At 43.1% G+C, this 22,837-nt stretch overlaps 2 protein-coding genes and 1 non-coding gene across 3 annotated transcripts; 1 reads left to right on the top strand and 2 right to left on the bottom strand.

Annotated features, from left to right (window-relative positions):
• The first annotated feature begins 1,270 nt into the window (after positions 1 to 1,270).
• On the top strand, positions 1,271 to 16,394 carry LOC127343894 (uncharacterized). Its single transcript, XM_051370087.2, has 19 exons — positions 1,271 to 1,695; positions 1,940 to 2,014; positions 2,107 to 2,257; positions 3,060 to 3,128; positions 3,211 to 3,383; positions 5,480 to 5,617; positions 5,743 to 5,868; positions 5,973 to 6,071; positions 7,255 to 7,378; positions 7,515 to 7,578; positions 7,787 to 7,841; positions 7,927 to 8,051; positions 8,309 to 8,382; positions 8,501 to 8,550; positions 8,775 to 8,861; positions 8,989 to 9,039; positions 9,136 to 9,219; positions 9,498 to 9,548; positions 15,904 to 16,394. Exons 1-19 carry the CDS (start codon positions 1,354 to 1,356, stop codon positions 15,985 to 15,987), a joined length of 2,022 nt encoding a protein of 673 aa, XP_051226047.1. The 5' UTR covers positions 1,271 to 1,353; the 3' UTR covers positions 15,988 to 16,394.
• Positions 16,395 to 17,418: 1,024 nt separating this feature from the next.
• LOC127343895 (uncharacterized) lies at positions 17,419 to 21,558 on the bottom strand. The gene is made up of 8 exons (XM_051370088.2): positions 21,356 to 21,558; positions 20,606 to 20,643; positions 20,248 to 20,328; positions 20,078 to 20,161; positions 19,785 to 19,819; positions 19,212 to 19,297; positions 17,968 to 18,033; positions 17,419 to 17,698 (listed from the first exon to the last, which is right to left on the bottom strand). Exons 1-8 carry the CDS (start codon positions 21,420 to 21,422, stop codon positions 17,664 to 17,666), a joined length of 492 nt encoding a protein of 163 aa, XP_051226048.1. The 5' UTR covers positions 21,423 to 21,558; the 3' UTR covers positions 17,419 to 17,663.
• A 683-nt stretch (positions 21,559 to 22,241) lies between these two features.
• LOC127346382 (U2 spliceosomal RNA) lies at positions 22,242 to 22,438 on the bottom strand. The gene has a single exon (XR_007879547.1). It is a non-coding gene; the product is annotated as a U2 spliceosomal RNA (small nuclear RNA).
• Between the last annotated feature and the right edge of the window lie 399 nt (positions 22,439 to 22,837).

Raw genomic sequence — 22,837 nt, 5'->3', positions numbered from 1 at the left:
GCTGTGGTACCGGCCACCGTCGCAAGGCTACTGGGAGCAAGTGCTATTTTCCGGTACCAAGGGTGGTACCCAGGGCGGTACTACCGGCCGTGGCCTTGCGGTGGTACCGGGATAGCTCGGGCGGTACTACCGGCCTGCACATCGTAGCCCAACTGCCCCCTTTTTTCTTTTAAAAATCAAACAAAGGCAATACTAAAATGCAAATATCTTGAGATAGGAAAATCAAAATGAGACGTTACAAAGAGGACGACAAGAGCTACCCCCATGAAAAGTGTGTGTGTGTGGGGGGGGGGGGGGGGGGTAAATTTTCTATGATTTTTAGAATGAAACCTCTCAATAAGAGAAACCTGCAAAATCACCGATAGCGAAAACGCAACAAGTGATATACGCGAAATCTGTTTCCGGTGAACTAGAGCTTGTCATAGAAATAACCACAAGCTCTAAAACTCCACATGGATAAGATCCAAATAACAACCAAGAAATATTATGCAAGGATGCAAAGATTTGTCCGCACTCGATACGATCGAGTTACTCACTCGAGAGCCCCTTGATAGTACGACCACTATCCTGTAAACCGGTCTCCCAGCTAAACCACGAGACCGGTAAGAAAGAAACTATATCAAGAGCAAACCTTAACCTTGCACCTTCCACTTGAACTCGATGATGATGATCTTGACCGCGACAAGATGACACACCGTTCTTGATTGTGCTTGCTTGATGAAGTCTTGCGGATGCTCCCCCATACTCCACTATGGGTGAGCTTCTTCTTCGATGCATCTTCATATATCCATGAACACCATATGAATAGCAAGCTTTAAGCATATGATCCATCCGAGTTAGCTCATCTTGAACTTGCACATATAACTTAATGCAATATTAGTTCATAGAGATTGTCATTAATTATCAAAAGCTATATGTGGCTTTATGCACTTTCAACAATTTTCTAAAACTTCTATCAACATATCCATTGATTTTACGCCTAATTGTATGGGATCAGTTTTGGCGCTTGAAATATAATTTGCTAAGTTTAGAAAACGATAGTCACAACTGACAAACATGTTTTCTTGGTCAAATAATAAATAAAACATTTCTCGTAAAAAAGTAGGAGTAAATAAAAATTAATCGGGCAAACTAGATTACTCATAATTTACAACATCATCATCAAACTCAACCAAAATTTGAGTGGCACATACTCTGTACAACACAACATTTTGGAGTCATGGCGTGCGGTACACGGGCCCGTCGCCGTCGGCCCGTCAGCCCCGAGCAAAACCCTCGAGTGGCTGCGTCTACCTCTCCACCTGACCGCGCAAAATCTCGCATCACCCTCCGCCGCCGCCACGAGCGAACTCCATGGCCGCAGCGCTTCTGCTCCGCGGCCTCCGCTCGTCGGCGAGCCGGGCACGCCATGCCTTCCCCTCACAGGCATCGACCCCGTCGCCGTTCGCCTCCTCCCTTCGCCACCGCCTCTACTCCTCCGCGGCTGCATCCACGGCCACCTCGCCCGCTTCTTCGCTGGGAGGTGCCACAGACCCGGCCCGCATCCGCAACGTGGCGGTGATTGCCCACGTCGACCACGGGAAGACCACGCTGATGGACCGGCTCCTGCGCCAGTGCGGCGCCGACATCCCCCACGAGCGCGCCATGGACAACATCAGCCTCGAGCGCGAGCGCGGCATCACTATCTCCTCCAAGGTAACCAACCCTCTCTTATTCCTGCTGAGCATTTCGTAGATCAATTTGCGTGCATCAGATGAGGGGAGGGATATAACACAGACATCCATAGGAGAAGGACTAAGATCTGGTTCAAAGGCCACTCGCAATTCGAGATTTCGCTGCCCCATCCATGTCTATGTATTCGAATTAGTGGGAGGATCGGTGTATTCAACAACTGTCTGATAGTGACTATGCTTGTTTCCTTTTGCCTATATATGTTTAGGTCACTTCTGTTCCTTGGAAGGAGAATGAGCTCAACATGGTTGATACGCCTGGCCACGCTGATTTTGGTGGTGAAGTAAGCACTTTTGGTATAATTCTATGCATAGACTGATGAAATGATGATTTTGAGGTGGTGTTTGAGATGGCTATTGCTTTTTCTTTTTGTAGGTTGAGCGAGTTGTTGGAATGGTGGAAGGGGCGGTCTTGGTTGTTGATGCTGGGGAGGGACCTTTAGCACAAACCAAATTTGTTCTTTCCAAGGCTCTGAAGTATGGCTTGCGCCCAATCCTCCTCCTCAACAAGGTTGATAGGCCTTCAGGTCTGCTCGATTATCAGAAGTTATGCCCATTAAACAGTACTCCTCGGGCACAAGAATGTATAGGGAGGGATTACTTCAAGGATAGTGTAACCATTGATTTACCCTCTAGCTGTACATACCATTATAAATAGAAAATTACACAGTAGGGGTTTCCCCTCCGGTTACTCGGTCCCAAAAAAAAAACCCCTCTAGCCTTAACTACAGTCTGCACCGAATCACTAGGAATGATTAAAGTGCTGGCTGGGACTCATGAATGCAGTGGATGAGTTTAGATACAATTAAAGTAACCGGTTTATTTATAAAGAGCAGAACCATTTTTTTACATATTACGTTGTACTAGTTTGCCCAATTATACTTGGCGGTTACCATATGAAAATGTTCATAGGTTGAGTTGGTACATATTAGGTGCATGCAAAGTCAACTTAGAGTGGCTGTAATTTAGTATAGGCAAGGGGAATAAAACTACACAGATATATACAGCAGTTTCCCCTACACCCCACCCCTAAAGGGTTGATTACTGGCTAGTTAGTCACTAATTAACTGCAAAATGAGGCTAATAAACCATGATTTTTCCTATGTTAACTCCACATCATTGGAATCTAGAAGTTTCAGTCACAATTTTTTCATATAACTAAGAAAGCTGGCATGTATTTTAATCCTTTTTGTCCTGCTAGCAAAGTATTTTTTGTCCATATAAGGTAAAAAAATGCAAATTGCGGATCGGTTACACATGTATTTATTTTTTGGCATATATATGTTCCTTGTATTTATGTTTTGTGCCTTTTTAATGTCACTTCAACAGTTTCTGAAGAAACCTGCGATGAAGTTCAGAGCTTGGTCTTTGATCTTTTTGCAAATCTGGGAGCTACAGGTGCATTTCTAGTCATTCAAATTGGTTTACCCTAAACCTTTCTTTTCTTTGTTAGTGACATTGTTTTGTTTGCATGTTACAGAAGAACAGTTAGATTTCCCAGTTCTTTACGCATCAGCTAAAGAAGGGTGGGCTTCCTTGGAGTACACCAAGTGCCCTCCTGATGATGCAAAAAATATGTCTCCATTGCTTGATTCCATTGTACAACATGTTCGCCCCCCAAAAGCTGACCTTGAGGCTCCGTTCCAAATGTTGGTTAGTATATTTAGCAAAATCAGAACAAGATTTTTGTTTGAGATGAGGGCACATTTTATATTTCGTTGTTATTCCTCAGTCCATGTTTTTCAAGGTCTATGATCGAATGACATACTATTAAGGGGATTGCATTTATTTTTCATATGAAACATCCACTTGAATTAGCAACTACAACATGGTTTCTACCTTCATTTCTGAATAATAGATAATTTTAGCTTTGAAAAACTAGCATCACTTGGTTCGCCCTTCTAACAGGGCAAAAGTATGCGCTTATGCGGTTTGTACTTTATTAATTCCGGCTTCACATGACAGTTGCATGACTTTGGTGCCACACAAGGCATAGTTCTTGGCATGACTCGTATGTATTCTTTTTTATGAATTTTGTTTTCTTTTAGTTGTACCATGTTGGGAAGTAGTTTTGCATCTTAACTAGACCAAGCAAGATCAGACCAAGCAAGATCAGACCAAGCCAAGTTATAGTACACCTTGAAAAGACCCAAACTAGATAACCTCCCACTTAGTTTGAGCCAATAAACCTGGTTAATCAAGGCAAGCCTGGATGGATGTGGTTTGCCAGCCTGTCACTGACACAGCCTTGAAATGTGCTGATTTTTCTCGAGCCAGCTCTGCATGGGGTGATGCACGTTAGCATGTATGCTAACCTCGACATGGCTTAGGTGAAATCACTAGGCATGCTGCAGCAACCATGATAAGGTTGATGTGCTCATTCACCTTCCTCTCAGCAACCATGATAATTTTAATGGGCACATTCACCTCCCGTTTCAGTAAAATTGCAAGAGAGATATCCCTTAATATTTCTTGGTTATAAGAATGAATATGCTGAAGACATCAATACAAAAGGTGCTTGATATGTACTCTTTCCATCCTAAAATAAGTGTCCCAAATTTTTCTACATATGGATGTATCTACAACTAAAATGTGTCTAGATACATCCTTGTGTAGACAAAACTGAGACACTTATTTTAGGACGGAGGTAGCACTTGTTTATTCCTTTTCTGTTTGGTCCTTGCTTTGTTCAAGTACCAAAAAAATCTTGGATGATACAACATTAACAATGGACTGTTGAGTAGTGATTGAAATGGACATTTAACTTATCATCCATGCTTCATGTTGATAGTTTTGTGTCTCATAGTATGTCTCTTAAGATGGTGTATGGATTTAGTCATTGTTGAGGAATGAGTTTCACTACTTTTTTGCAGTACATATCGACTTTCAGTCTTTCACATATTCATATTTTGGATTTCTACATATCTCGTAATTTCTTGTGCCCAGTTCATTGTTTTCATGGGTATTTGTCAAGATTCGGTGTTCGTTGCATGATCATGTCTCATAATAGCATGGCTCAAGGCCTCAAGCTGTCATGTATGCGACTTCATCTTTCTTTGATATACATGTTCGTTACTAGAGCCATGATAAATCACACATAATGGTAGCTGTATGGTAGCTGTGCATGTAGTAGGTATGTAGATGTTAGTCACTATGCTTGCGTAATAGTATATTCTTAGCCTATTGGAATAATGAAGTGTCCATTTCCTTACACATAACACTACGTGAATATGCGATAAGTTCCAGCCTTGCAAAGTATGTCTGGAAGAGCAATACGTTGCCAATGTGTGAACCAGATACAAAACACTGTCCTAACTTCTAACTATCCTAGTTGCTTGCATACTCTGTGACATTAGTAAATTGCCAACAATTAAATTATCACAATTAAACTGTCTGTCACAATTTTCAATGAAATTGCATATGTACTGTTCTCCAAGTAGTCAAATATTTTGTTTACAATTGCAATAAATGTTCTTTTCCTTACCCATTGGTAAGGCATTTCCACAATACAAGTCATTGTGTGAATCTTCTCTTGTTGCAAATATGCCCGTTGCATTTTACAACAGTTCCGTTATATTCTCACAGCAGTTACTTTTCTAAAGTGCTCCACTGAGCGTATATCTCTCTTCTTTTGAAACAGAGGGATTACAATAGGATTCACCATCTAAGATTTATCTCCGTTTTGAATTTACAAACTCAATTATTTGTAATAGTCACTCTGAAGCAGAGGTATTCATGCTCTTCTACAGATTTCCATGATGGAGCGTGATTTTTACCTAGGAAGAATACTCACTGGGCGTGTAACCTCTGGAGTTATCCATGTTGGCGACAAAGTTCATGGTCTGCGCAACACGGATGAAGGGGTTCAGAAGATTGAGGATGGAAAGGTTTGACCAAACTTATTGCACATTTTCTCTTTGGTGCCAAACCCATCCTTTATCATTCAATATGTGTTAGTTATTGGATTTGTTAACAGCCTCAATGGCCTTTGTATATTGCAAAATAAACTTAGGTTGTCAAGCTCATGAAAAAGAAAGGCACAAGCATGGTGGTCATAGAGGCTGCAGGAGCTGGAGATATAATTTCAATGGCTGGATTGTCTGGTCCAGCTATTGGACACACTGTGGCAAATCCGGAGGTAGTGATAACTCTATGCTTTGCTACTTGTTGCTGAAGCTGAACACATATTCGTTTTCAATTGTCAGCTATTTCTTAGTTTTTACATGTGACTGTTATTTGTAGGTTTTGACTGCTCTGCCAGCAGTTGAGTTGGACCCTCCCACAATATCTATGACTTTCGGTGTGAATGATTCACCACTGGGTGGCCGTGATGGCACTCATGTAAGTACCCAATAACTGGTCTTTACATCAGTAAAACAGTTCCGTTTACTTGATTCTTTTTCTCTCTGAGCAAACCTGAGCGACCCTTCTATCTGACTGAGTAGAACAACAAAGGAAGGGTACCAGATCAGAAGTAAACCTGACTGGCTCTTTCTACATTAGTAAATGAGTTCCCCTTGCTCTTTCCTTCTGAGCAAATCAGAGTGACTTTCTATTTGACATGCCACAACAGAGGTATTCGGCTGAAAATAAACCGTTTTTAAAAAAATTGTATGGCACATGCACTAATATTAGAGAATATTATAACTCATGATGTGAAATATATCGTGCCCGAACATGTATGGTTAATTGTTGGCTTGAAATTTTATGTAGAGTTCAGAAATTCCTTAAAAGCTGTTAATTTTCATGGAATCATGATGGTGTACTCTACGCGTTGCACAGCTATTTTGCTCTGGAGTTGGATTCATATGCAGATTTCTGAAATAAATATCTTGATATTTCTGGTTGGATTCACTTTGATTGGTATATTTACATAATAGAAATGTTCAATATCATTAATCTTCAATTTTTTGAGGGAAATAGAAATATAGCATTATGTAAGTTTATAATTGTTCACAAAAATGAATGTGGTTGACAACCCATAGCCCAGTTACAAATCATTGTTAGATGGTAACCACTGACTTCCAGCACATGATGGATGGCAAATTTGTTCTCGAATCATGAATTCCCAAATCGATATGTGGAGTTAGTCCTTGGTGTGAGTAGGGGGATAGTACTATTGATACTTATACACAGATACAGAGACACTTTCTTTTGCCAATGCATTTTTTTGTTTATAATATGCACTATAATATATTTGTGAAGTTCCTTCGCATTTGTTGATGTATGGCATATCAAACTTATGGCAACATTTTTCTGCATGTCTGGCATAACACTTACAGCGTCAGCATCACTTGTGACAATCTCATCCGTTAAATGACATAGATCCAATATTACTTCTATAGATCAGCTTCAGATGTTGCTGGTACAAACTAAAATGAACTGCAGGTAGCATAATCTATCAATTTGTAGGGTGAAGTTTTAATGTATGATCCGCAAATTTTTAACTAGGCATATTAATATGTACTGAATGATTTTGGACATCAGTAACTGCTCACTTGGCTTGAGTTTTAAAACTTTATAGGTAACTGGAGCAAAAATTGGGAACCGTTTGATGGCAGAGGCAGAAACAAACTTGGCAATTAATGTTCTTCCTGGACCATTGTCAGAATCTTTTGAAGTTCAAGGAAGGGGGGAACTTCAGTTAGGTGTGAAACATTGGCAAAATCCCTCCTGTTCTTTTGGAAGATACCATCTAACTGAAAGCACCCCATGTCATTCTTCTGTGTGATATAATGAGAAATTTAGTCATCAGTATCATATAATGATCTGTGTAACTTCCAGGAATCTTAATTGAGAACATGCGGCGTGAAGGATTTGAGCTTTCAGTTTCACCCCCAAGAGTGATGTGAGTTCTATCTTTTTGCACAAGTTATCTCTCGTTTGCATGCGAGCACTTTCTTTTTTGCAAGCTAACTGTCTCTACTTTATCTAGATGTCTAGTATCATATTTGTTCTTAAGCCATTTCACTCTTTCCTTTGTAAGATGTGGAACTCAGCAATTTGACTGCACTGTTTCCACTTTGAGATTGACCAGTATTCTTCATGGAAATTAGGTATAAAACAGAGCGTGGGGAAAGGCTAGAGCCTATTGAAGAAGTAACTGTTGAGGTAGAAATCAGGAAAGCTATGTTTGAGCTTCTTTATCTGCACATGTTCTTTTTTATATTTTCAATTTATGAATCGGATATTGTAGGTGGACGAGGAGCATGTTGGATTTGTGATGACAACCCTAAACAACAGGAAGGGTGAAGTTCTGGACATGGGCCCTGTCCCTGGGACAATGGGAAGAACTCGGATCTTCCTGACATGTCCATCTAGGTCAGTTGCATGTAATACTTGATGATTGGATAGCCAATTTGTACTAGAATATAATATGTCTACAGCTATATGTTTCATCTCTTTTACACTCTTAGCCAATTGTGTGTCTTTATACCTCATATATCTGCCCCGGTAGGATTTACTGTAAAATCAAAAGAACCTTGCCAGTATTGGAATCTATTGATTCCTTTGACTGATGTAATATGCCTTTACTAGTTTTGGTTCTGATAATATCAAATGATTTATTATGGACGCAGGGGTTTGGTGGGTCTTAAAGGAGTTTTCAACAGCCATACACGTGGAACTGGATTTATGCATCGTGCTTTCCAGGGTATGATGCTAATTATAATTCAGTGGTACATAATGGTTTAATTCATATTGCAGCGTGTGATAAATACATGTAACTAGACTTCATTGTTATTTGACCGACGCTTTCTCTATGAATGCAGCATATGCTAAATACAAAGGTCCACTAGGAACTGTTAGAAAAGGAGTTCTGGTAAAATCCAATTTCATCACCTTCATATTCTTATGTTACGCTGTCTTGTTTGCTTATTTGTGAAGTATATTTTACATTGCAATCAGATACTATTACTGATATCGGTTTTAAGCACGCTTGAACTAAAATGGATTATGTTTAATAGAATTAAGACTTCGGAACAGTTGCTATGTGGTGTTCAACTCTACGAGCAAAAGTTAATTGCTCTCTGTGTTTTTGTATAGGTATCTGTTGGCAAGGGATCTATCACTTCACATGCACTCATGAGTTTAGAAGCTCGTGGTACTCTTTTTGTCTCTCCTGGGATGGAGGTAGTTACATCACATCATTTCTTATAGTGCCTTCTAGGTGCAGGAGATTAACTTAACCCTCTTTCTTTCTTTCTTTCTTTCTTTCTTTCTTTCTTTCTTTCTTTCTTTCTTTCTTTCTTGTTGAAAGACATACGAAGGCATGATAGTTGGCGAGCATTCACGTGATAGTGATCTTGAGGTAAGTTGAGTATTACTATGCAAGAGTCAGTTTCTGTCTTGTAATACATGAAAATAATGTTTTCTTGTATCACATGAAAATAATGTTTTTGGGCAGATCAATCCTGTGAGAACTAAAGAACTTACAAACATCCGAGCCCCAGGAAAGGATGAAAATATCCGCCTATCTCCACCTCGCTTGGTATGTCCTTTACTTTTGTGTATAAGATATATACATACCATACTACAAGACCTAATTGACAATCATCAACGGCCCATCTTCAACGAAGAACATATGGCCGTATTTGCCCTTGGTTTTCATAGCCGGGGACTGATACCTTTAGATTGACCCTTGTTTAGAGAACAAGTGTTGCATTCCTTCCTTATTTAGACTCTTGAAATGCTCATCTAACTAACCAACGCGGTTCTTAGCTATTTTATACAGTAATAATGTTATAATGCAAACTGTTGACCATGCAGATGACTTTGGAAGAGGCAATTGGATATGTTGCTTCAGATGAGCTGATTGAGGCAAGTTTTGTGTTTTCTTCAAACATTTATTTAGTGCAAAAAAACTGCTTGATTCTGTTTTGTGAGGATCGAGCAGTGTTTGCCAAAGGAAATAAACAATTGATTCTTCTAGATTATGAATCATTATTCCATTTCCTATATCATTGAAGTTTTTTTTGCGAAACTATATCATTGAAGTTTTTTTTGTGAAACTACATCATTGATGTTTGAAAAGTACCTGTTATACTGGGTTTGAACGATTAAACGAGGATTTATAGGTCAAAATAAAATGTTGATACCTGAGATAATTCTATAGTCTGACACAAACAGTGATCCTGTTGACCGATGGCATGCGATGTGTCGTGACTGACGGCACGCCTTAGACACACCGGGCGCCTCCAGGTAGTATACTTGATCCTGATAGGCGCCAGCTATTCTGTCAAGTGTGTGTGGGGCCTGCGTGCCAGGGTGTGCGAGCCAAGCTACTGCGTGCGTTGCGTGAGTATAATTATGTGCGGGCGTGTTCTGTAAGAGACAAGTCTGAAGAAAGAGATGGAAGCAAATTATCCCCTTCTCCCTGCTTGCTCTGTTTCTTCTTTCTTCCTTCACACGTCTCTGTGTGTAGATTTGATCTGATCCTCACGCTGATTACTACACCAGCAAGGGGGATATTACACTTGGTATCAGATTTGGGTGTTCCTTGGCGCTATCGCTGGGAATCGGGGTGATTGCGCTCTCGATCTTGAGTAGTTATTCCGGGGTCGGGTCGTGCTTAGAGGAGATTGATTTCGGTCGATTTCTCTCCGAGCACTGTAAATCCTCGCGCCGGTTGCTCGATCCTGAAGCAGCACACCACGGCGCCCGCCAAGCCATCGGTGCAGACCCAGTACGTGCTCGATGCAATGGGGGAATCAGCAGATCAGACAGGTGCGGCGATCGACAAACTCCAGAAGAGCCTCGATCTACTCCATGGTGTGGTGGCAGGAGTGGACACGGCGCAACATCAGATGCGTGCGCAGCTCGACCACCAGGCGGAGGCGATCGAGGCAAGCGCTGCCAAGCACGACGACACCGCGCGAATTCTGCAATCGCTGCTCGCCAAGCTGCAGCTCATGGAGCGCGACCCATCGACGCATCATCAACATGACGGCTCCGAGTTCGACACCAGCATCCTCCTCCATGCTGGACACTCTACGCACAGGACGGGGAACATGGCTGGGGCGGCGTCCAGTGGTGCGAACAAGAGCACGGGAGCACCGGTAGAGGTCGAGGTCGAGCCAGGAGGCGCAGGTTTTCGGGGCGGCGGTGGACCAGGAGGCGCTGGTGGCGGTGTACAAGGAGGCCCAAGTGGAAGTTGTTCAGGGGGCGCTGGCGGCTGTGGGTCTGGAACTGCGGGTGGCGGTGGTCCAGTATGCTTTGGTGGCAGTAGAAACCACATATCTCACCATGAACATGGCAGTCGAACCCAGATGCCGAAGATGCCGTTTCCACGGTTCGATGGCGAGCACCCAAGGATTTGGCGAGATAAGTGCTATGACTATTTCAAGGCGTTCAACATCACTCCTGCTCTCTGGCTCACTACAGCAACATTGCACCTGGAAGGCAATGCCGCTATCTGGCTGCAAGCATACAAGCAGAGACACTCTCTGAATTCATGGCCTCAGTTCATTGTTGCAGTGGAGGCCGAGTTTGGCAGTGACGATCAACGGCAGAGTATGAAGGCATTGCTTGCACTCAAGCAGACCGGAACGGTCGAGGAGTACAAAAGGGAATTTCAGTCATTGGTGTACCAGGTGTCGATGCATAACCCGCATTATGATGAGCAATTCTTCATTACACAGTTCATCAGGGGCCGGAAACTGGAGCTGCGTGGTCCTGTTGAATCTCACGTGCCCGAGACTCTGGAGCGTGCGTTCTTGATTGCACGCGTCCAACAAGAAGTGTTGGAAGAAACAAAGACTAAAGGGCACAGATCCATGTTCCAGCCCCGAGTAGAAACAACTAAACCTGATGCTCAAAAGCCTACACTCAAACTGGCAACAGGAGAATTTTGGAAGGACCGACAATTGCGAGATTATCGGCGAGCAAACAATTTATGTTTCAAGTGTGGTGCTAAATATGACCCTACACATCAGTGTGGCCAAAAACAAGTAGCAGCAGTAAATATGATGGAGGAAACAGAGAATCCAATACTGTTATCTGAAGAGGTCTTGAATCTAATGGAAATGAACGATCTCGCCGAGGCACAGCAACTTAGTCTGTCTCTCAATGCATTATCAGGATCAGAGAGCAACAACTGTTTGAGACTCCGAGCATTGGTGGGCAATCAAGTTATGCTGATTCTGGTTGATTCGGGAAGCAGTCACAGCTTCATCAACGCAAATATGCTTGACCGGATTCATTGTGAAGTGCAGGAAGCTCCAGCTATACCAGTGAAAGTTGCCAATGGTCAGTACATGTACACGACCAAGATTGTTCCAGCTCTGACTTGGTGGTCACACGGTGCTACTTTTACCACCCCGATGCGTGTGCTCGATTTGGGTGGATACGATGCCATCCTCGGCATCGACTGGCTCAAAGTGCATAGTCCAATGGTAACAGACTGGGACAAGAAGTTCTTGTCGTTTCCATACCAAGGGAAGCAGGTAACACTGCATGGAGTTCCTCCAGTTACCCTAACCACTCTCAGAGAAATGCCAGTTGACCAATTAGCAAAATGGACCAAAGGAAACGAGGTTTGGGCAATTGCGGTCATTCATTCAACTTCTGAACATTCCACAACAAACACCGACACTTGCCCACCTGAGATCAAAGAACTTCTGAGTGAATTTGGTGCGGTGTTTGGAGAACCCTCAACCCTACCACCAGCACGGCCATATGATCACGCTATTCCGTTGAAACCTGAAGCTACTCCTTTCAACGCCAGACCGTATCGCTATTCACCAGCGCATAAGGACGAGATAGAGCGTCAAGTTGCAGCCATGTCGGGTACCGGCATAATCACACCAAGCATGTCGCCATTCGCATCCCCGGTCCTTCTGGTGCAGAAAAAGGACGGCACATGGAGGTTTTGTGTGGATTACAGACGCCTAAATGAGATGACAATTAAGAATGTCTTTCCAATGCCGGTTATCGATGAGCTCCTTGATGAACTGGCAGGTGCCAAGATTTTTTCCAAGCTCGACCTGAGGGCTGGTTACCACCAAATTAGAATGTTGCCGATAGACGAGCACAAGACAGCGTTTAAGACGCATCAAGGCCATTATCAGTTTCGGGTCATGCCGTTCGGTCTCTGCAATGCACCAGCGACATTTCAATGTGTGATGAATACAGTCCTTCGCCCATGTCTGCGCCGGTCCGTGCTTGTGTTCATGGATGACATTTTAGTCTACAGCACCTCCTTGGCAGAGCATGTCACCCATCTCAAAGAAGTTCTGCGGTTACTCCAAGCGAGCAATATTTGTGAAGCAGAGCAAGTGCTCATTCGCCCGTGAAAAACTCGAGTATCTCGGCCACATCATCTCGGGAGATGGCGTCGCCACCGACCCTAGTAAAACAAAGGCAATGCAAGATCGGCCACTACCCGTGATGGATCGAGCTCCGGGGCTTCCTTGGTTTGACAAAGCTACTACAGAAAATTTGTCAAAAACTACGGCATTATCGCTAAGCCACCGACGACCCTCTTGAAGAAAAAAGGGTTTATCCGGACCGATCGTGCAACCACAAAGATTCTTAGCTCTAAAAAAGGCAATGTCTACCACACCTGTACTTCAGCTTCCCAACTTTCAGAAGCAATTCACGGTGGAGACAGACGCGTGCGATAATGGCATCGGCGCCGTGCTCATGCAGGACCAGCATCCACTTGCTTTCTTAAGCAAGCCTCTTAGCATCCAACACCAGCAACTATCGATATATGAAAAAGAGTTTCTGGCTTTGATCATGGCGCTGAGCGCCGGCGCCGTGCACTGCAGCGTGGCGAGTTCTTGGTCAAGACTGATCATCACAGTTTGACATTTTTGGAGAAGCAGGAACGGCAGTCGGCCATGGCTCGTTTAATGGGGCTCCAGTTCAAAATCATCTATCGCCAGGGAGCGGAAAATCATGCCGCGGATGCTCTGTCTCGCATAGGTCACCTAATGGCCATTCAAGCATGCTCCGCCGTGCAGCCAATGTGGATGCAGGAGGTAATCAACTCATATGCCACGGATCCAGCAGCACAAACTCGGTTGACCCAGTTGGCGATCACTAGTCCTGATGAGCATGGGTACGAGTTGAGTCAGGGCATTATACGCCTACAGGGCCGGGTCTGGATCGGTGCCAATGCGGCACTCCAAACTAAACTGATCGCGGCGTTACATTCAAGCGCCGTGGGTGGCCACTCCGCATTCGTGCCACATATCGGCGCATCAAACGCCTCTTCGCTTGGTCCGGGATGAAGACGGCGGTGGAGGATTTCGTTCGACAGCGACATCCGTCAAAGATGCGAAACATACAAACACTCCACCGGCCGGCCTGCTTCAGCCATTACCAATACCAGCAGGTGCCTGGCAAGACATCACAATGGACTTCATTGATGGCCTGCCTTTGTCTAATGGAGCAAACGTGATCCTCGTCGTTGTTGACCGCTTCACCAAGTATGCCCACTTCGTGCCACTGCACCATCCCTATTCTGCCCCCAAGGTTGCCAGAGTTTTTGTCGACTCCATCGTCAAATTGCACGGTATGCCACACTCGATCACCTCGGATCGTGATGCTATTTTCACTAGCAATTTTTGGAAACTATTGTTCAAAACTCTGGGCACCAAACTGCAATACACGACTGCCTATCACCCACAAACGGATGGCCAGAGTGAGCGGGTAAATCAGTGCCTCGAGATGTTCCTCCGGTGCACAGCCCAAGACAAGCCTAAGCAGTGGTGTGGATTGTTGCCACTGGCGGAGTTTTGGTACAATTCAACGTTCCATACTGTTCTAGGATGTTCTCCTTTCAAAGCGCTATATGGACATGAACCTAATCTGGGAGCTCTGCCTGCTGTCGATGTCAATTCTCCAGTCGCAGGTGTGTTGGCCGATCGTGCAGCTCAGGTTGAAACTATCAAGCAACATCTGAAAGCTGCACAAAATAGAATGAAGATCTATGCTGACAGTAAACGGACAGAGCGGCAATTCCAGGTGGGAGAAAAAGTGCTGCTCAAATTGCAATCCTATGCCCAGGCTTCGGTAGTGAACAGACCGTACCCCAAGCTGGCTTACAAATATTTTGGTCCATATACAGTTCTGGAGCGCATTGGTCAGGTGGCATACAGACTGGAACTTCCGACAGAATCGAGGGTACACAATGTCTTTCATGTGTCTCAGATCAAGGACTATCGACCTGATCATACACCAGTGTTTGCTAACCTACCAAATCCGCCTGAGCTCGACACGGTCGACACCGTTCCAGAGAAGATCCTTGATCGCAGGTTGGTGAAGAAGGGGAATGCAGCGTTGCCTCAGGTCTTGATCAAGTGGACGAGCTTACCTGAAGACGCAGCCACCTGGGAAAACTGGGATACACTCAAGCATCGGTTTCCAGCAATACTGACTTGGGGGCAAGTCAGTGCTTCTGGGGGAGGCACTGTCGTGACTGACGGCACGCCTTAGACACACCGGGCGCCTCCAGGTAGTATACTTGATCCTGATAGGCGCCAGCTATTCTGAGTGTGTGTGGGGCCTGCGTGCCAGGGTGTGCGAGCCAAGCTACTGCGTGCGTTGCGTGAGTATAATTATGTGCGGGCGTGTTCTGTAAGAGACAAGTCTGAAGAAAGAGATGGAAGCAAATTATCCCCTTCTCCCTGCTTGCTCTGTTTCTTCTTTCTTCCTTCACACGTCTCTGTGTGTAGATTTGATCTGATCCTCACGCTGATTACTACACCAGCAAGGGGGATATTACACGATGTTACTTCTATCAGGTAAGAGTAAGCCATCAGTCATGTTACAGTTACAAAAGATAGTATAAACAATACTGCAGGCAAAGAAACAGTCAATAATCACTTGCCATGCAGTTTGGTATTAGTAAGTTTAGTGCATGCTTTATAAAAATAATTTCGTATCTGAATGAGGGAAGTGTACTTTGTGTATATAAAAAGGTAAAGAATACAACCTGCAGCATGCAGTATTGGTGAGTAGGTGCACATTCAGATCCAAAAAAAATCTCCTACCTGTTGCTTGTTTTTGTGATGCGTTGGGGTTCAAATTAGTCTGAACAAAAGATGTGGTAAAGAATGAGTTCTCGTCTAACTGGCTATACATTAGTCGGAACTCATATTCCAGTTTCATTCCCTAAGCAAGTTCTTGTATGCTTTTTATTGAGTTGCTGACATTTGAATCTGATCAGGTTACTCCCAAGGTCATACGGCTTCGGAAGAAATACCTCGATGCCAACAAACGCAAGATGATGAAAAACAAGATTGACAGGTGAAGCTCCAGTGGCTCCAAATCACATGTAGTACTGCTAACGTCACTAGTATTACGCTATCATCCAAAACGCAAGTCAGATTTTTGCAAGCAAGGCCCATCCAGGTTCACACAACAGTGGAATGTTTCGTGGAACACTAATAACCAATAAGCCCAAGGCTGAAGTTGCTATTGTATCAAAACTGAGTGGGTTTGAGTTAGGATTACCTGCTGAAGGTGATTATAGCTATCTATAGCTTTTTATGTGTAGAGAATTTTGGGACACATAAATGTTGCCCTTGAAGGGTTATAGTGCTTGTTGGTAGTTAGATAAAAACAAGTCAAAAGAACTGCTTTTGACACATTTACAGCCATATCTTGTGAGAGATTAAAGCAAATAAATTTTACATGCTAACTATAGCATTCGGTATAGCAGAAGGTCCTTGTGGGCTATTTGTGGGCTGCATTTGTCATGGTGATGGATTATGGTTAAGCTTTTGCCTGTATGGCCCTTTTTTCAGATCAGATTAATATTCCCATCATTCTAAATTTAATTTGTTGTCACAACTTTGGTCTAGACGCACTTTTTAAGATAAGATTAATATTCACTCTATTTCAAATTACTTTCAGATTATTTGAACAATGGTCAGGTTTAGTCTACATGTTAAAGTGTGGTTCCCTCATTTAGGAAAAAAGAACTAATTTGATCTACTCCCTCCGAGTCATTTTATTTACCACTAGTATAGTATAGATGTACCTAGACTCATCTCCAGCAGCGTCCTTCAAATTCAAAGATTTTTGGGATGGGGTGTTGGACATTTTTTCGTCCCTAGTTACGCCCCCAAAGCCTCCTTCTGGCTGCCGGCCAGAGCTAAAAGCGAGACGGAGAGTGGCGGGCCTAATGTGTCATTGACACATGAACGACGTCCAAGTCGCAATGAAAGTTATTGGCACACAGCGACGGTGCAATTTCCACGAAGATGTAGCGACACGTCTTGTGCGCGTAGCTCTCCGTGATTGTTAATACGCGCCACCGCTCCCTCACCTCCCTCCGGCCTACAAAAAGGGTCGCTCTCGCATCGTTCCTCGTACACAAACCATAGCGCATCTTTTTCTAACCCTAGCCGCCACCATGGCTAGTAGAGGCCGAGGTTGTGTAAAACCATGTTCCTAACTATGGATTAGTTTGTGTAATATTCATTGAAATGAAAATGAAAAAAAATTATGTAAAAATAAATTTATGCCCTGTGGCTAGACAGCGAGATCCCTAAATGCGGCACAAAAAAACATCATCCCCCAAACCCTAAATCCGGTGCCGAGATGCCCTCAGTGGCATGACACGCCCCGGCCATCGATAACATACACACAACATGCCATGGCAACGCTTTCATCACATCTAAGTTGCCACGCATAGTCGTATACTCACATACGAAGCTCAGGCACTCGGAGCAGCAAATTTCAGCAATTCTTTTCATATCAATTTGAGTGAAAGGAAATCTTACATAAGCTGATCCCACTGCATCTGTGCCCTGCCAAGATGATGTTCACAGCAAGCCAGGCCGACAGGACTCTTCACATTTGGTCAATGCATGATTTTATGGAAATATAGATTGAATACAGACCCGAGTTTAAATATACTAGATGCATAACAATAAATATCCAGCCAGCACAGCTCAGCTCATGCCTCCTCAATCTTCGCAGTTACTTGCGCGCTTCAGTCTTTCTCTGTTCTTTAGCTGCAAAGAAGAAGATATGATTCAGTATATATAATCTTCATGAACTGGCATGCTATTTATAAACTCTTACATATGAAACTAAAATACCAACACTTCGATCAGAGAGACTGACTTTAGTGCGAAGTACATACATCATCACAAAAAATGTTGGTAAAAAGTTCAGAGCTATTGAACAGGTTTCCTGACTTTGAAGATGTAGGGCAACATGCTGAACCTTAACTCAATAACATCAAGACCGTGAAGCAATATACAGATATCAAGGGGCATACCAGCTTTCTCCTCTTCGCGTTTCTTTGCAGCGTCTGCTCTCTGCTGTCTTATTAAAGCAAGACGTTCTGCATTTACAAAACAATAAGTTAGGGAAACTTGCAGCTCCCATGTAATGCTTCAACATTGAATGAGGCAGGAGAGCATCATATTCTATGAGCTATAAAATCGTGAAATTACTGAAAGCTAAATGTGGAAGACATTATTATGTGAGCTGTAAATCGGCATTATTGAAAGCTAAACGTGAAAAAGTGCATTAAGCAGTAGATGTGCATTTAAAAATTTCGAAATTGTCTCCTGTTCTTATATCTGGAATGCCCTGGTTAAACACAAGGCTGGAGGATAGGTGACTAAGTGAAATCACACTGCACTTTTGCAAAACACCTAAGTTGGCTAAGACGAATACATTTGGTAGAGGCTAGGGTTCTACCAGGTCTAGGGCGGAGGTTGTATGGGTGCCCGCCGTGGCAACATCGTCCGCGACATCCTCAGTGTCGCGGCGGGACAAGGCGTCGATGACCGTGTTGAGACGGGCCTGGGCGGTACTCGACGGTGAAGTCGAAGCCGAAGAGCTTGCTGATCCACTGGTGCTGCGGGACGGTGGAGGCGGCGGCTAGGGTTGCAAATATGTTTATTGCTTGATTATAATCGAAGGGGTACATGTGTTTATATAGGAGGACAGCTCCTCTAAACCCTAGATAACTTGGGCTAAGCCCCTAATTCAGCCCACTATTGGGCCTCTTCCGTGCATACTGAAGCCCGACCATAACAACATTAGTTGATTTTCAAGAGCAAGTTAAGCATGAAAGCAGCAAACAAAATGGTACTGAAAACATCACAGCAAATGCATCACTTTCATGTCATATGCCTCCAATGCTTAAACTACTGATTAAGTTCCATGAGGAGAATAGAAGTTCATTGCAGGATCATCAATGCATAAACTATTACAGTAGTAAAGTTGCGCTTTCAGCACCGAACCCGTAAGATCTAAGATGAAACGCTTAAACCAGTTGATGTTCAAATACTATTGGGGGACAGACATAAGTTATCTAGTGCTGCTCATACTTATACTCGGTTCACCACGCTCATTCACAAAAGGCAACTCTCCTTGCTGAGGCGTATGGTTCTATGTCAATTGAACCTTATCATGTAGCAATTCGTCCATATGAAGAATACATACATGACCTTGATCAAGAGTCACCAAGAGAAGATAGAGGAAAGTGCAACATAGAAAAAAAAAACTCACCCAAATCTTTCTTTGCCCCTTCTGTTTTGCCTTGCTCCTGAAGCTTCATATAGCGTTCATGAGATTTTTGCTTCTCAATCTCCTCTCTAAAGATAAACATGAAAGCAGTGTGAAACTATTTTTTACAACAATGCATGAGGACATGTCAGGAGCACAGGTATGCTGCGAGCCAGATTCTTTTCAACACACCTACTCCCTGTTATATGTAAATTCTTTTCAACACACCTACTCCCTGTTATAAATATCATGAAGACGAAAGGGTGAACATACTGACTAGACACCATACAGAATCTCAGATGTGCTATCTACAGCAGCTCATGATAGCCTGTAACACCAGTTGACCCAGCAGGAACTATGTAACATGAAAAGTTAAACAAGTCGACGACTACTGTATACCATCATGTAGGTTCTTTATCTAGTTATTCGCTATATGATTATTTTTCCATAGCCACAAATTATAATAAATGATTCCCTTTGAAACAAGATATGACACACAAACAGCTCGTAACTACAAATAACCATAGCATTTCACAAATAAAAAAAATGTCATGAGCTGATGTAACAAAAAAATACCTCTCACGCCTTGAGAGCTCAGTTGTCTTTGAAAGCTGCACAGTGCAAGCTTAGTTAGTTGGAGACATGCACGAAAATATTTGGTATCAACGAACAAAGGAATCTAAATAAAGCTAATAAAGACTTCTCCACTTTTGCTTTCCCTGAATTAAAATATCTGGGAAAATCCATTTGTATAACACCATGGTATAGAAAATGGAGGAAAGAAGCGTAAATTTAATACTAGCACCAGTATGCCATAGCACTATTTTAAGCTAACAATAGTAAGAAATTACAGGGTATAACCCACTTACATCAACTTCCTTGGCTTTTATATTCTTTGCTTTCACCAGGTTTGGGTTTTCAATTTGAATAATACCTTCAGTTCCTTTATGTTTCTGGAATATTGAAAAACTGAATCAGATTGATAAAGGACAAATGATGCACATGAACATGCACTTCCAAAAGAAAAGGTGCATGCAACCTTTTCTTCACCGTCGTCTTCGGATTCTTCCTCTTCAGATTCTTCTATTTCTTCCTCTTCCTCCTCTGCTTCAGCTACATTCTATTCAAAAATATAGATATATAAGTCAATCTTCAGAAAATAATATGCATAATCACATTTGTGTCAAGTGCACTTTAAACTCCTGGTATTCCTACAATTAACCAGTTGTTTATGTAATTGAGTGGCTGGCAAAAGAAAAAAAAATCTGCACAATCAGATTGGAAGATGTGGCACCTCAATTGTTACACGTTACAATTAGAAATTCATAATACAGGCATAGCTAAAGCAGAGGAGCCCAGGACTATGCTGATTTAAGTATCTAGCAGAATGTGCAAACCTTCTTAAAGGAGCGTGGGCGCCCTGAAGTTCCAGCAGCTGCATTTATTTGAGTGGAGAAGTAAGTCAAAATTGCACGCGGCAGGTTATAAGGAAAAAGAGCTCCCTAATACATGATACAAATGCTTCAATAGTACCATCTATAAGAAAAGAACCGAGAAATCAGTTGCGGACTAATGCAAATAAATTCAAATGTAGCATCTCCAATGTATACTGCCTCTGATAAAGCTTATTTGTCTGAGACTAGATGAATACAGGGTGCTATTGATTTCTCACTGCGTTTAAACTTCACAAAGAAACTTTTCAGGGAAGCTCTGATAAGAGTGAAATTGAGTAGAAACTTTGTTATCAAATCAAGAGCAGAGGCCAATCAAGTCGTCCTATCATGGGATGGAGGAAAGGCAGCACCTAATAAACCTTCTAGATATGCAGTCTATGAGCATCCAAACCAAAGAAGAAAAAAGAGGAAATACACCGGGAAAAATGAACGAACACCCCATCTTCATCGACCCGGAGCACTATTTAATAAGTAATCAGATCGTTGTTGTTAACCCGTGCCTGCCAGTAAAACCAGTCATGTTGACGTCACCACGAGCTGCTCTTATCCTACACGAACACCGCGATCAAGCCAAAGAGGAAAAACAGCTTTCCTCGCCAGTACATCAGATCAAGCAGTCCCTAGACGACGGCGGCAGACAAAGCTAACGGAACCGAACCGAATAAACGGGGAGTAAGGGGCCCGAGTCGTTACCGATCTCCTCCGGCGTGGAGAAGTTGCGACGGCCGGTGGGCTTGCCCTTGAACTTGCCCCTGCCCATGGTTGAGGCGGCGGCGGCGGCGGCGCGGGAGGAGAGAGGGGGCGAGAGGAGGCGTGTGGAAGGGAGAGGGAAGAGGAGCGGGGTTCGCCTAAGCTGTACGCGGGATAGGAATCGGGAAACCCTACTGTCACGACTCACGACCGCCTTTTACAGCGGTGGGCTTGGATGGTGGGGGAACGAGATTCAGTGTACGAAATGGCCAAATGGGGGAATTCGAGAGGGTAGGATGGGAACCGGGTGCGAGTTGCGACCGCACCATGGAAAGAATAAAGTGAATTTTAGGAGCTAACATTTCCAGATTTTAATATATAGAGCAAACGAGTGGCCAGCCGTTGAATAATTTTGGATGTGGCAACAACTCCTAACTGGTTCGCGTCACAAAACACGTTCTCAAACTTTAGTTGAAGTCAAAATTTGTAAACTTTGATGGAATGTATAGAAATAAATATTACTAACATCTATAATGTGATTTTTTTGCAGGAGCATTAACTCTATGTTATTAAAACCATCAGAAAATATATATGCATTTGATATTATGACAGTCATATTTTTCATGTATAGTTAGTTGAATTTGACCAAAACTATAATTAGAAAGAAAGGAGTGCTATTGGCATATTGTTTTTTCTTTTATTGCATATAATTGGTCAAACTTAATTTGGGACGAGGGGGAGTAGTAGCACATACAACCAGTTAAATGTTCAATTTGCTTCTGCACATGCTGCCTGAGTTAATTCAGGAAGGATGTTACTCCTAATTTAGAAATAGGCTGCCTGCTTAATGAAATATCTAGTCTAGGACCAAAAAGTTATTTTGCTTTGGTTGGGGTGCGCCACACCCGGGCTGTAGTGCAACGCCCGGGGAACACCTGAGGACCCCAGTGGCAAGCCACTGTGGTGGGCCCTCCCCCACAAAAAATAAATTTAATATCGTTGTGGACACATGGTCCACATATCAGATATTAAACTGATAAGAACAGATACTACACTTGATCTTAGCCAAAAGGCCGAGAAAGGTATGAGTTGGAACGGAGCCCTGCCCCCTCTTTTATACTCGCTCGACCCGCTCCCTTGAGCTTGCGCAAGCGATGTGGGACTAATCGAACGGGGACAGTCTTGCGAAACCTTTTCGTCTGCGCTTCGTTGCCGATTGGGCGCAGAGGCCTAGAAAAAGATAGAAAGCCTCAAAGCCCATATGGTCGAACGGCCCAGTAATATGGCTCCAGGCCTCCAGCGCAGAAAGGAGTCGTCTGTGTCCCTAAACAAGAAGAAAAAAAAAAGACGCATCTTCTCTGTTTTGTTCACCTATGATTTCTGCCGTTCTTACAAAAGAAAATTTCTCCTTGTTCATGTGCTTGTGGATGATTTAACCATCATAAATAAATTATCCTACGCATCGACAAGGAAAAAGTAACTAAT

Source organism: Lolium perenne, chromosome 3 (genome assembly GCF_019359855.2).
Source record: "Lolium perenne isolate Kyuss_39 chromosome 3, Kyuss_2.0, whole genome shotgun sequence".
NCBI lineage: Eukaryota > Viridiplantae > Streptophyta > Magnoliopsida > Poales > Poaceae > Lolium > Lolium perenne.
This window is presented reverse-complemented; position numbering and strand designations above follow the sequence as displayed.

What these genes read in the sequence shown, in the direction of transcription:
- LOC127343894 (XM_051370087.2), top strand. Translation starts at nt 1,354, where the DNA reads ATGGCCGCAGCGCTTCTGCTCCGCGGCCTCCGCTCGTCGGCGAGCCGG. An exon ending in TATGCATCGTGCTTTCCAGG is followed by an intron (nt 8,383 to 8,500) that starts GTATGATGCTAA and finishes CTATGAATGCAG; the next exon opens with CATATGCTAAATACAAAGGT. An exon ending in CACGTGATAGTGATCTTGAG is followed by an intron (nt 9,040 to 9,135) that starts GTAAGTTGAGTA and finishes GTTTTTGGGCAG; the next exon opens with ATCAATCCTGTGAGAACTAA.
- LOC127343895 (XM_051370088.2), bottom strand. Translation starts at nt 21,422, where the DNA reads ATGGGCAGGGGCAAGTTCAAGGGCAAGCCCACCGGCCGTCGCAACTTC. An exon ending in GCCCACGCTCCTTTAAGAAG is followed by an intron (nt 20,329 to 20,605) that starts GTTTGCACATTC and finishes ATTTTTGAATAG; the next exon opens with AATGTAGCTGAAGCAGAGGA. An exon ending in AAGACGACGGTGAAGAAAAG is followed by an intron (nt 20,162 to 20,247) that starts GTTGCATGCACC and finishes TCAATATTCCAG; the next exon opens with AAACATAAAGGAACTGAAGG.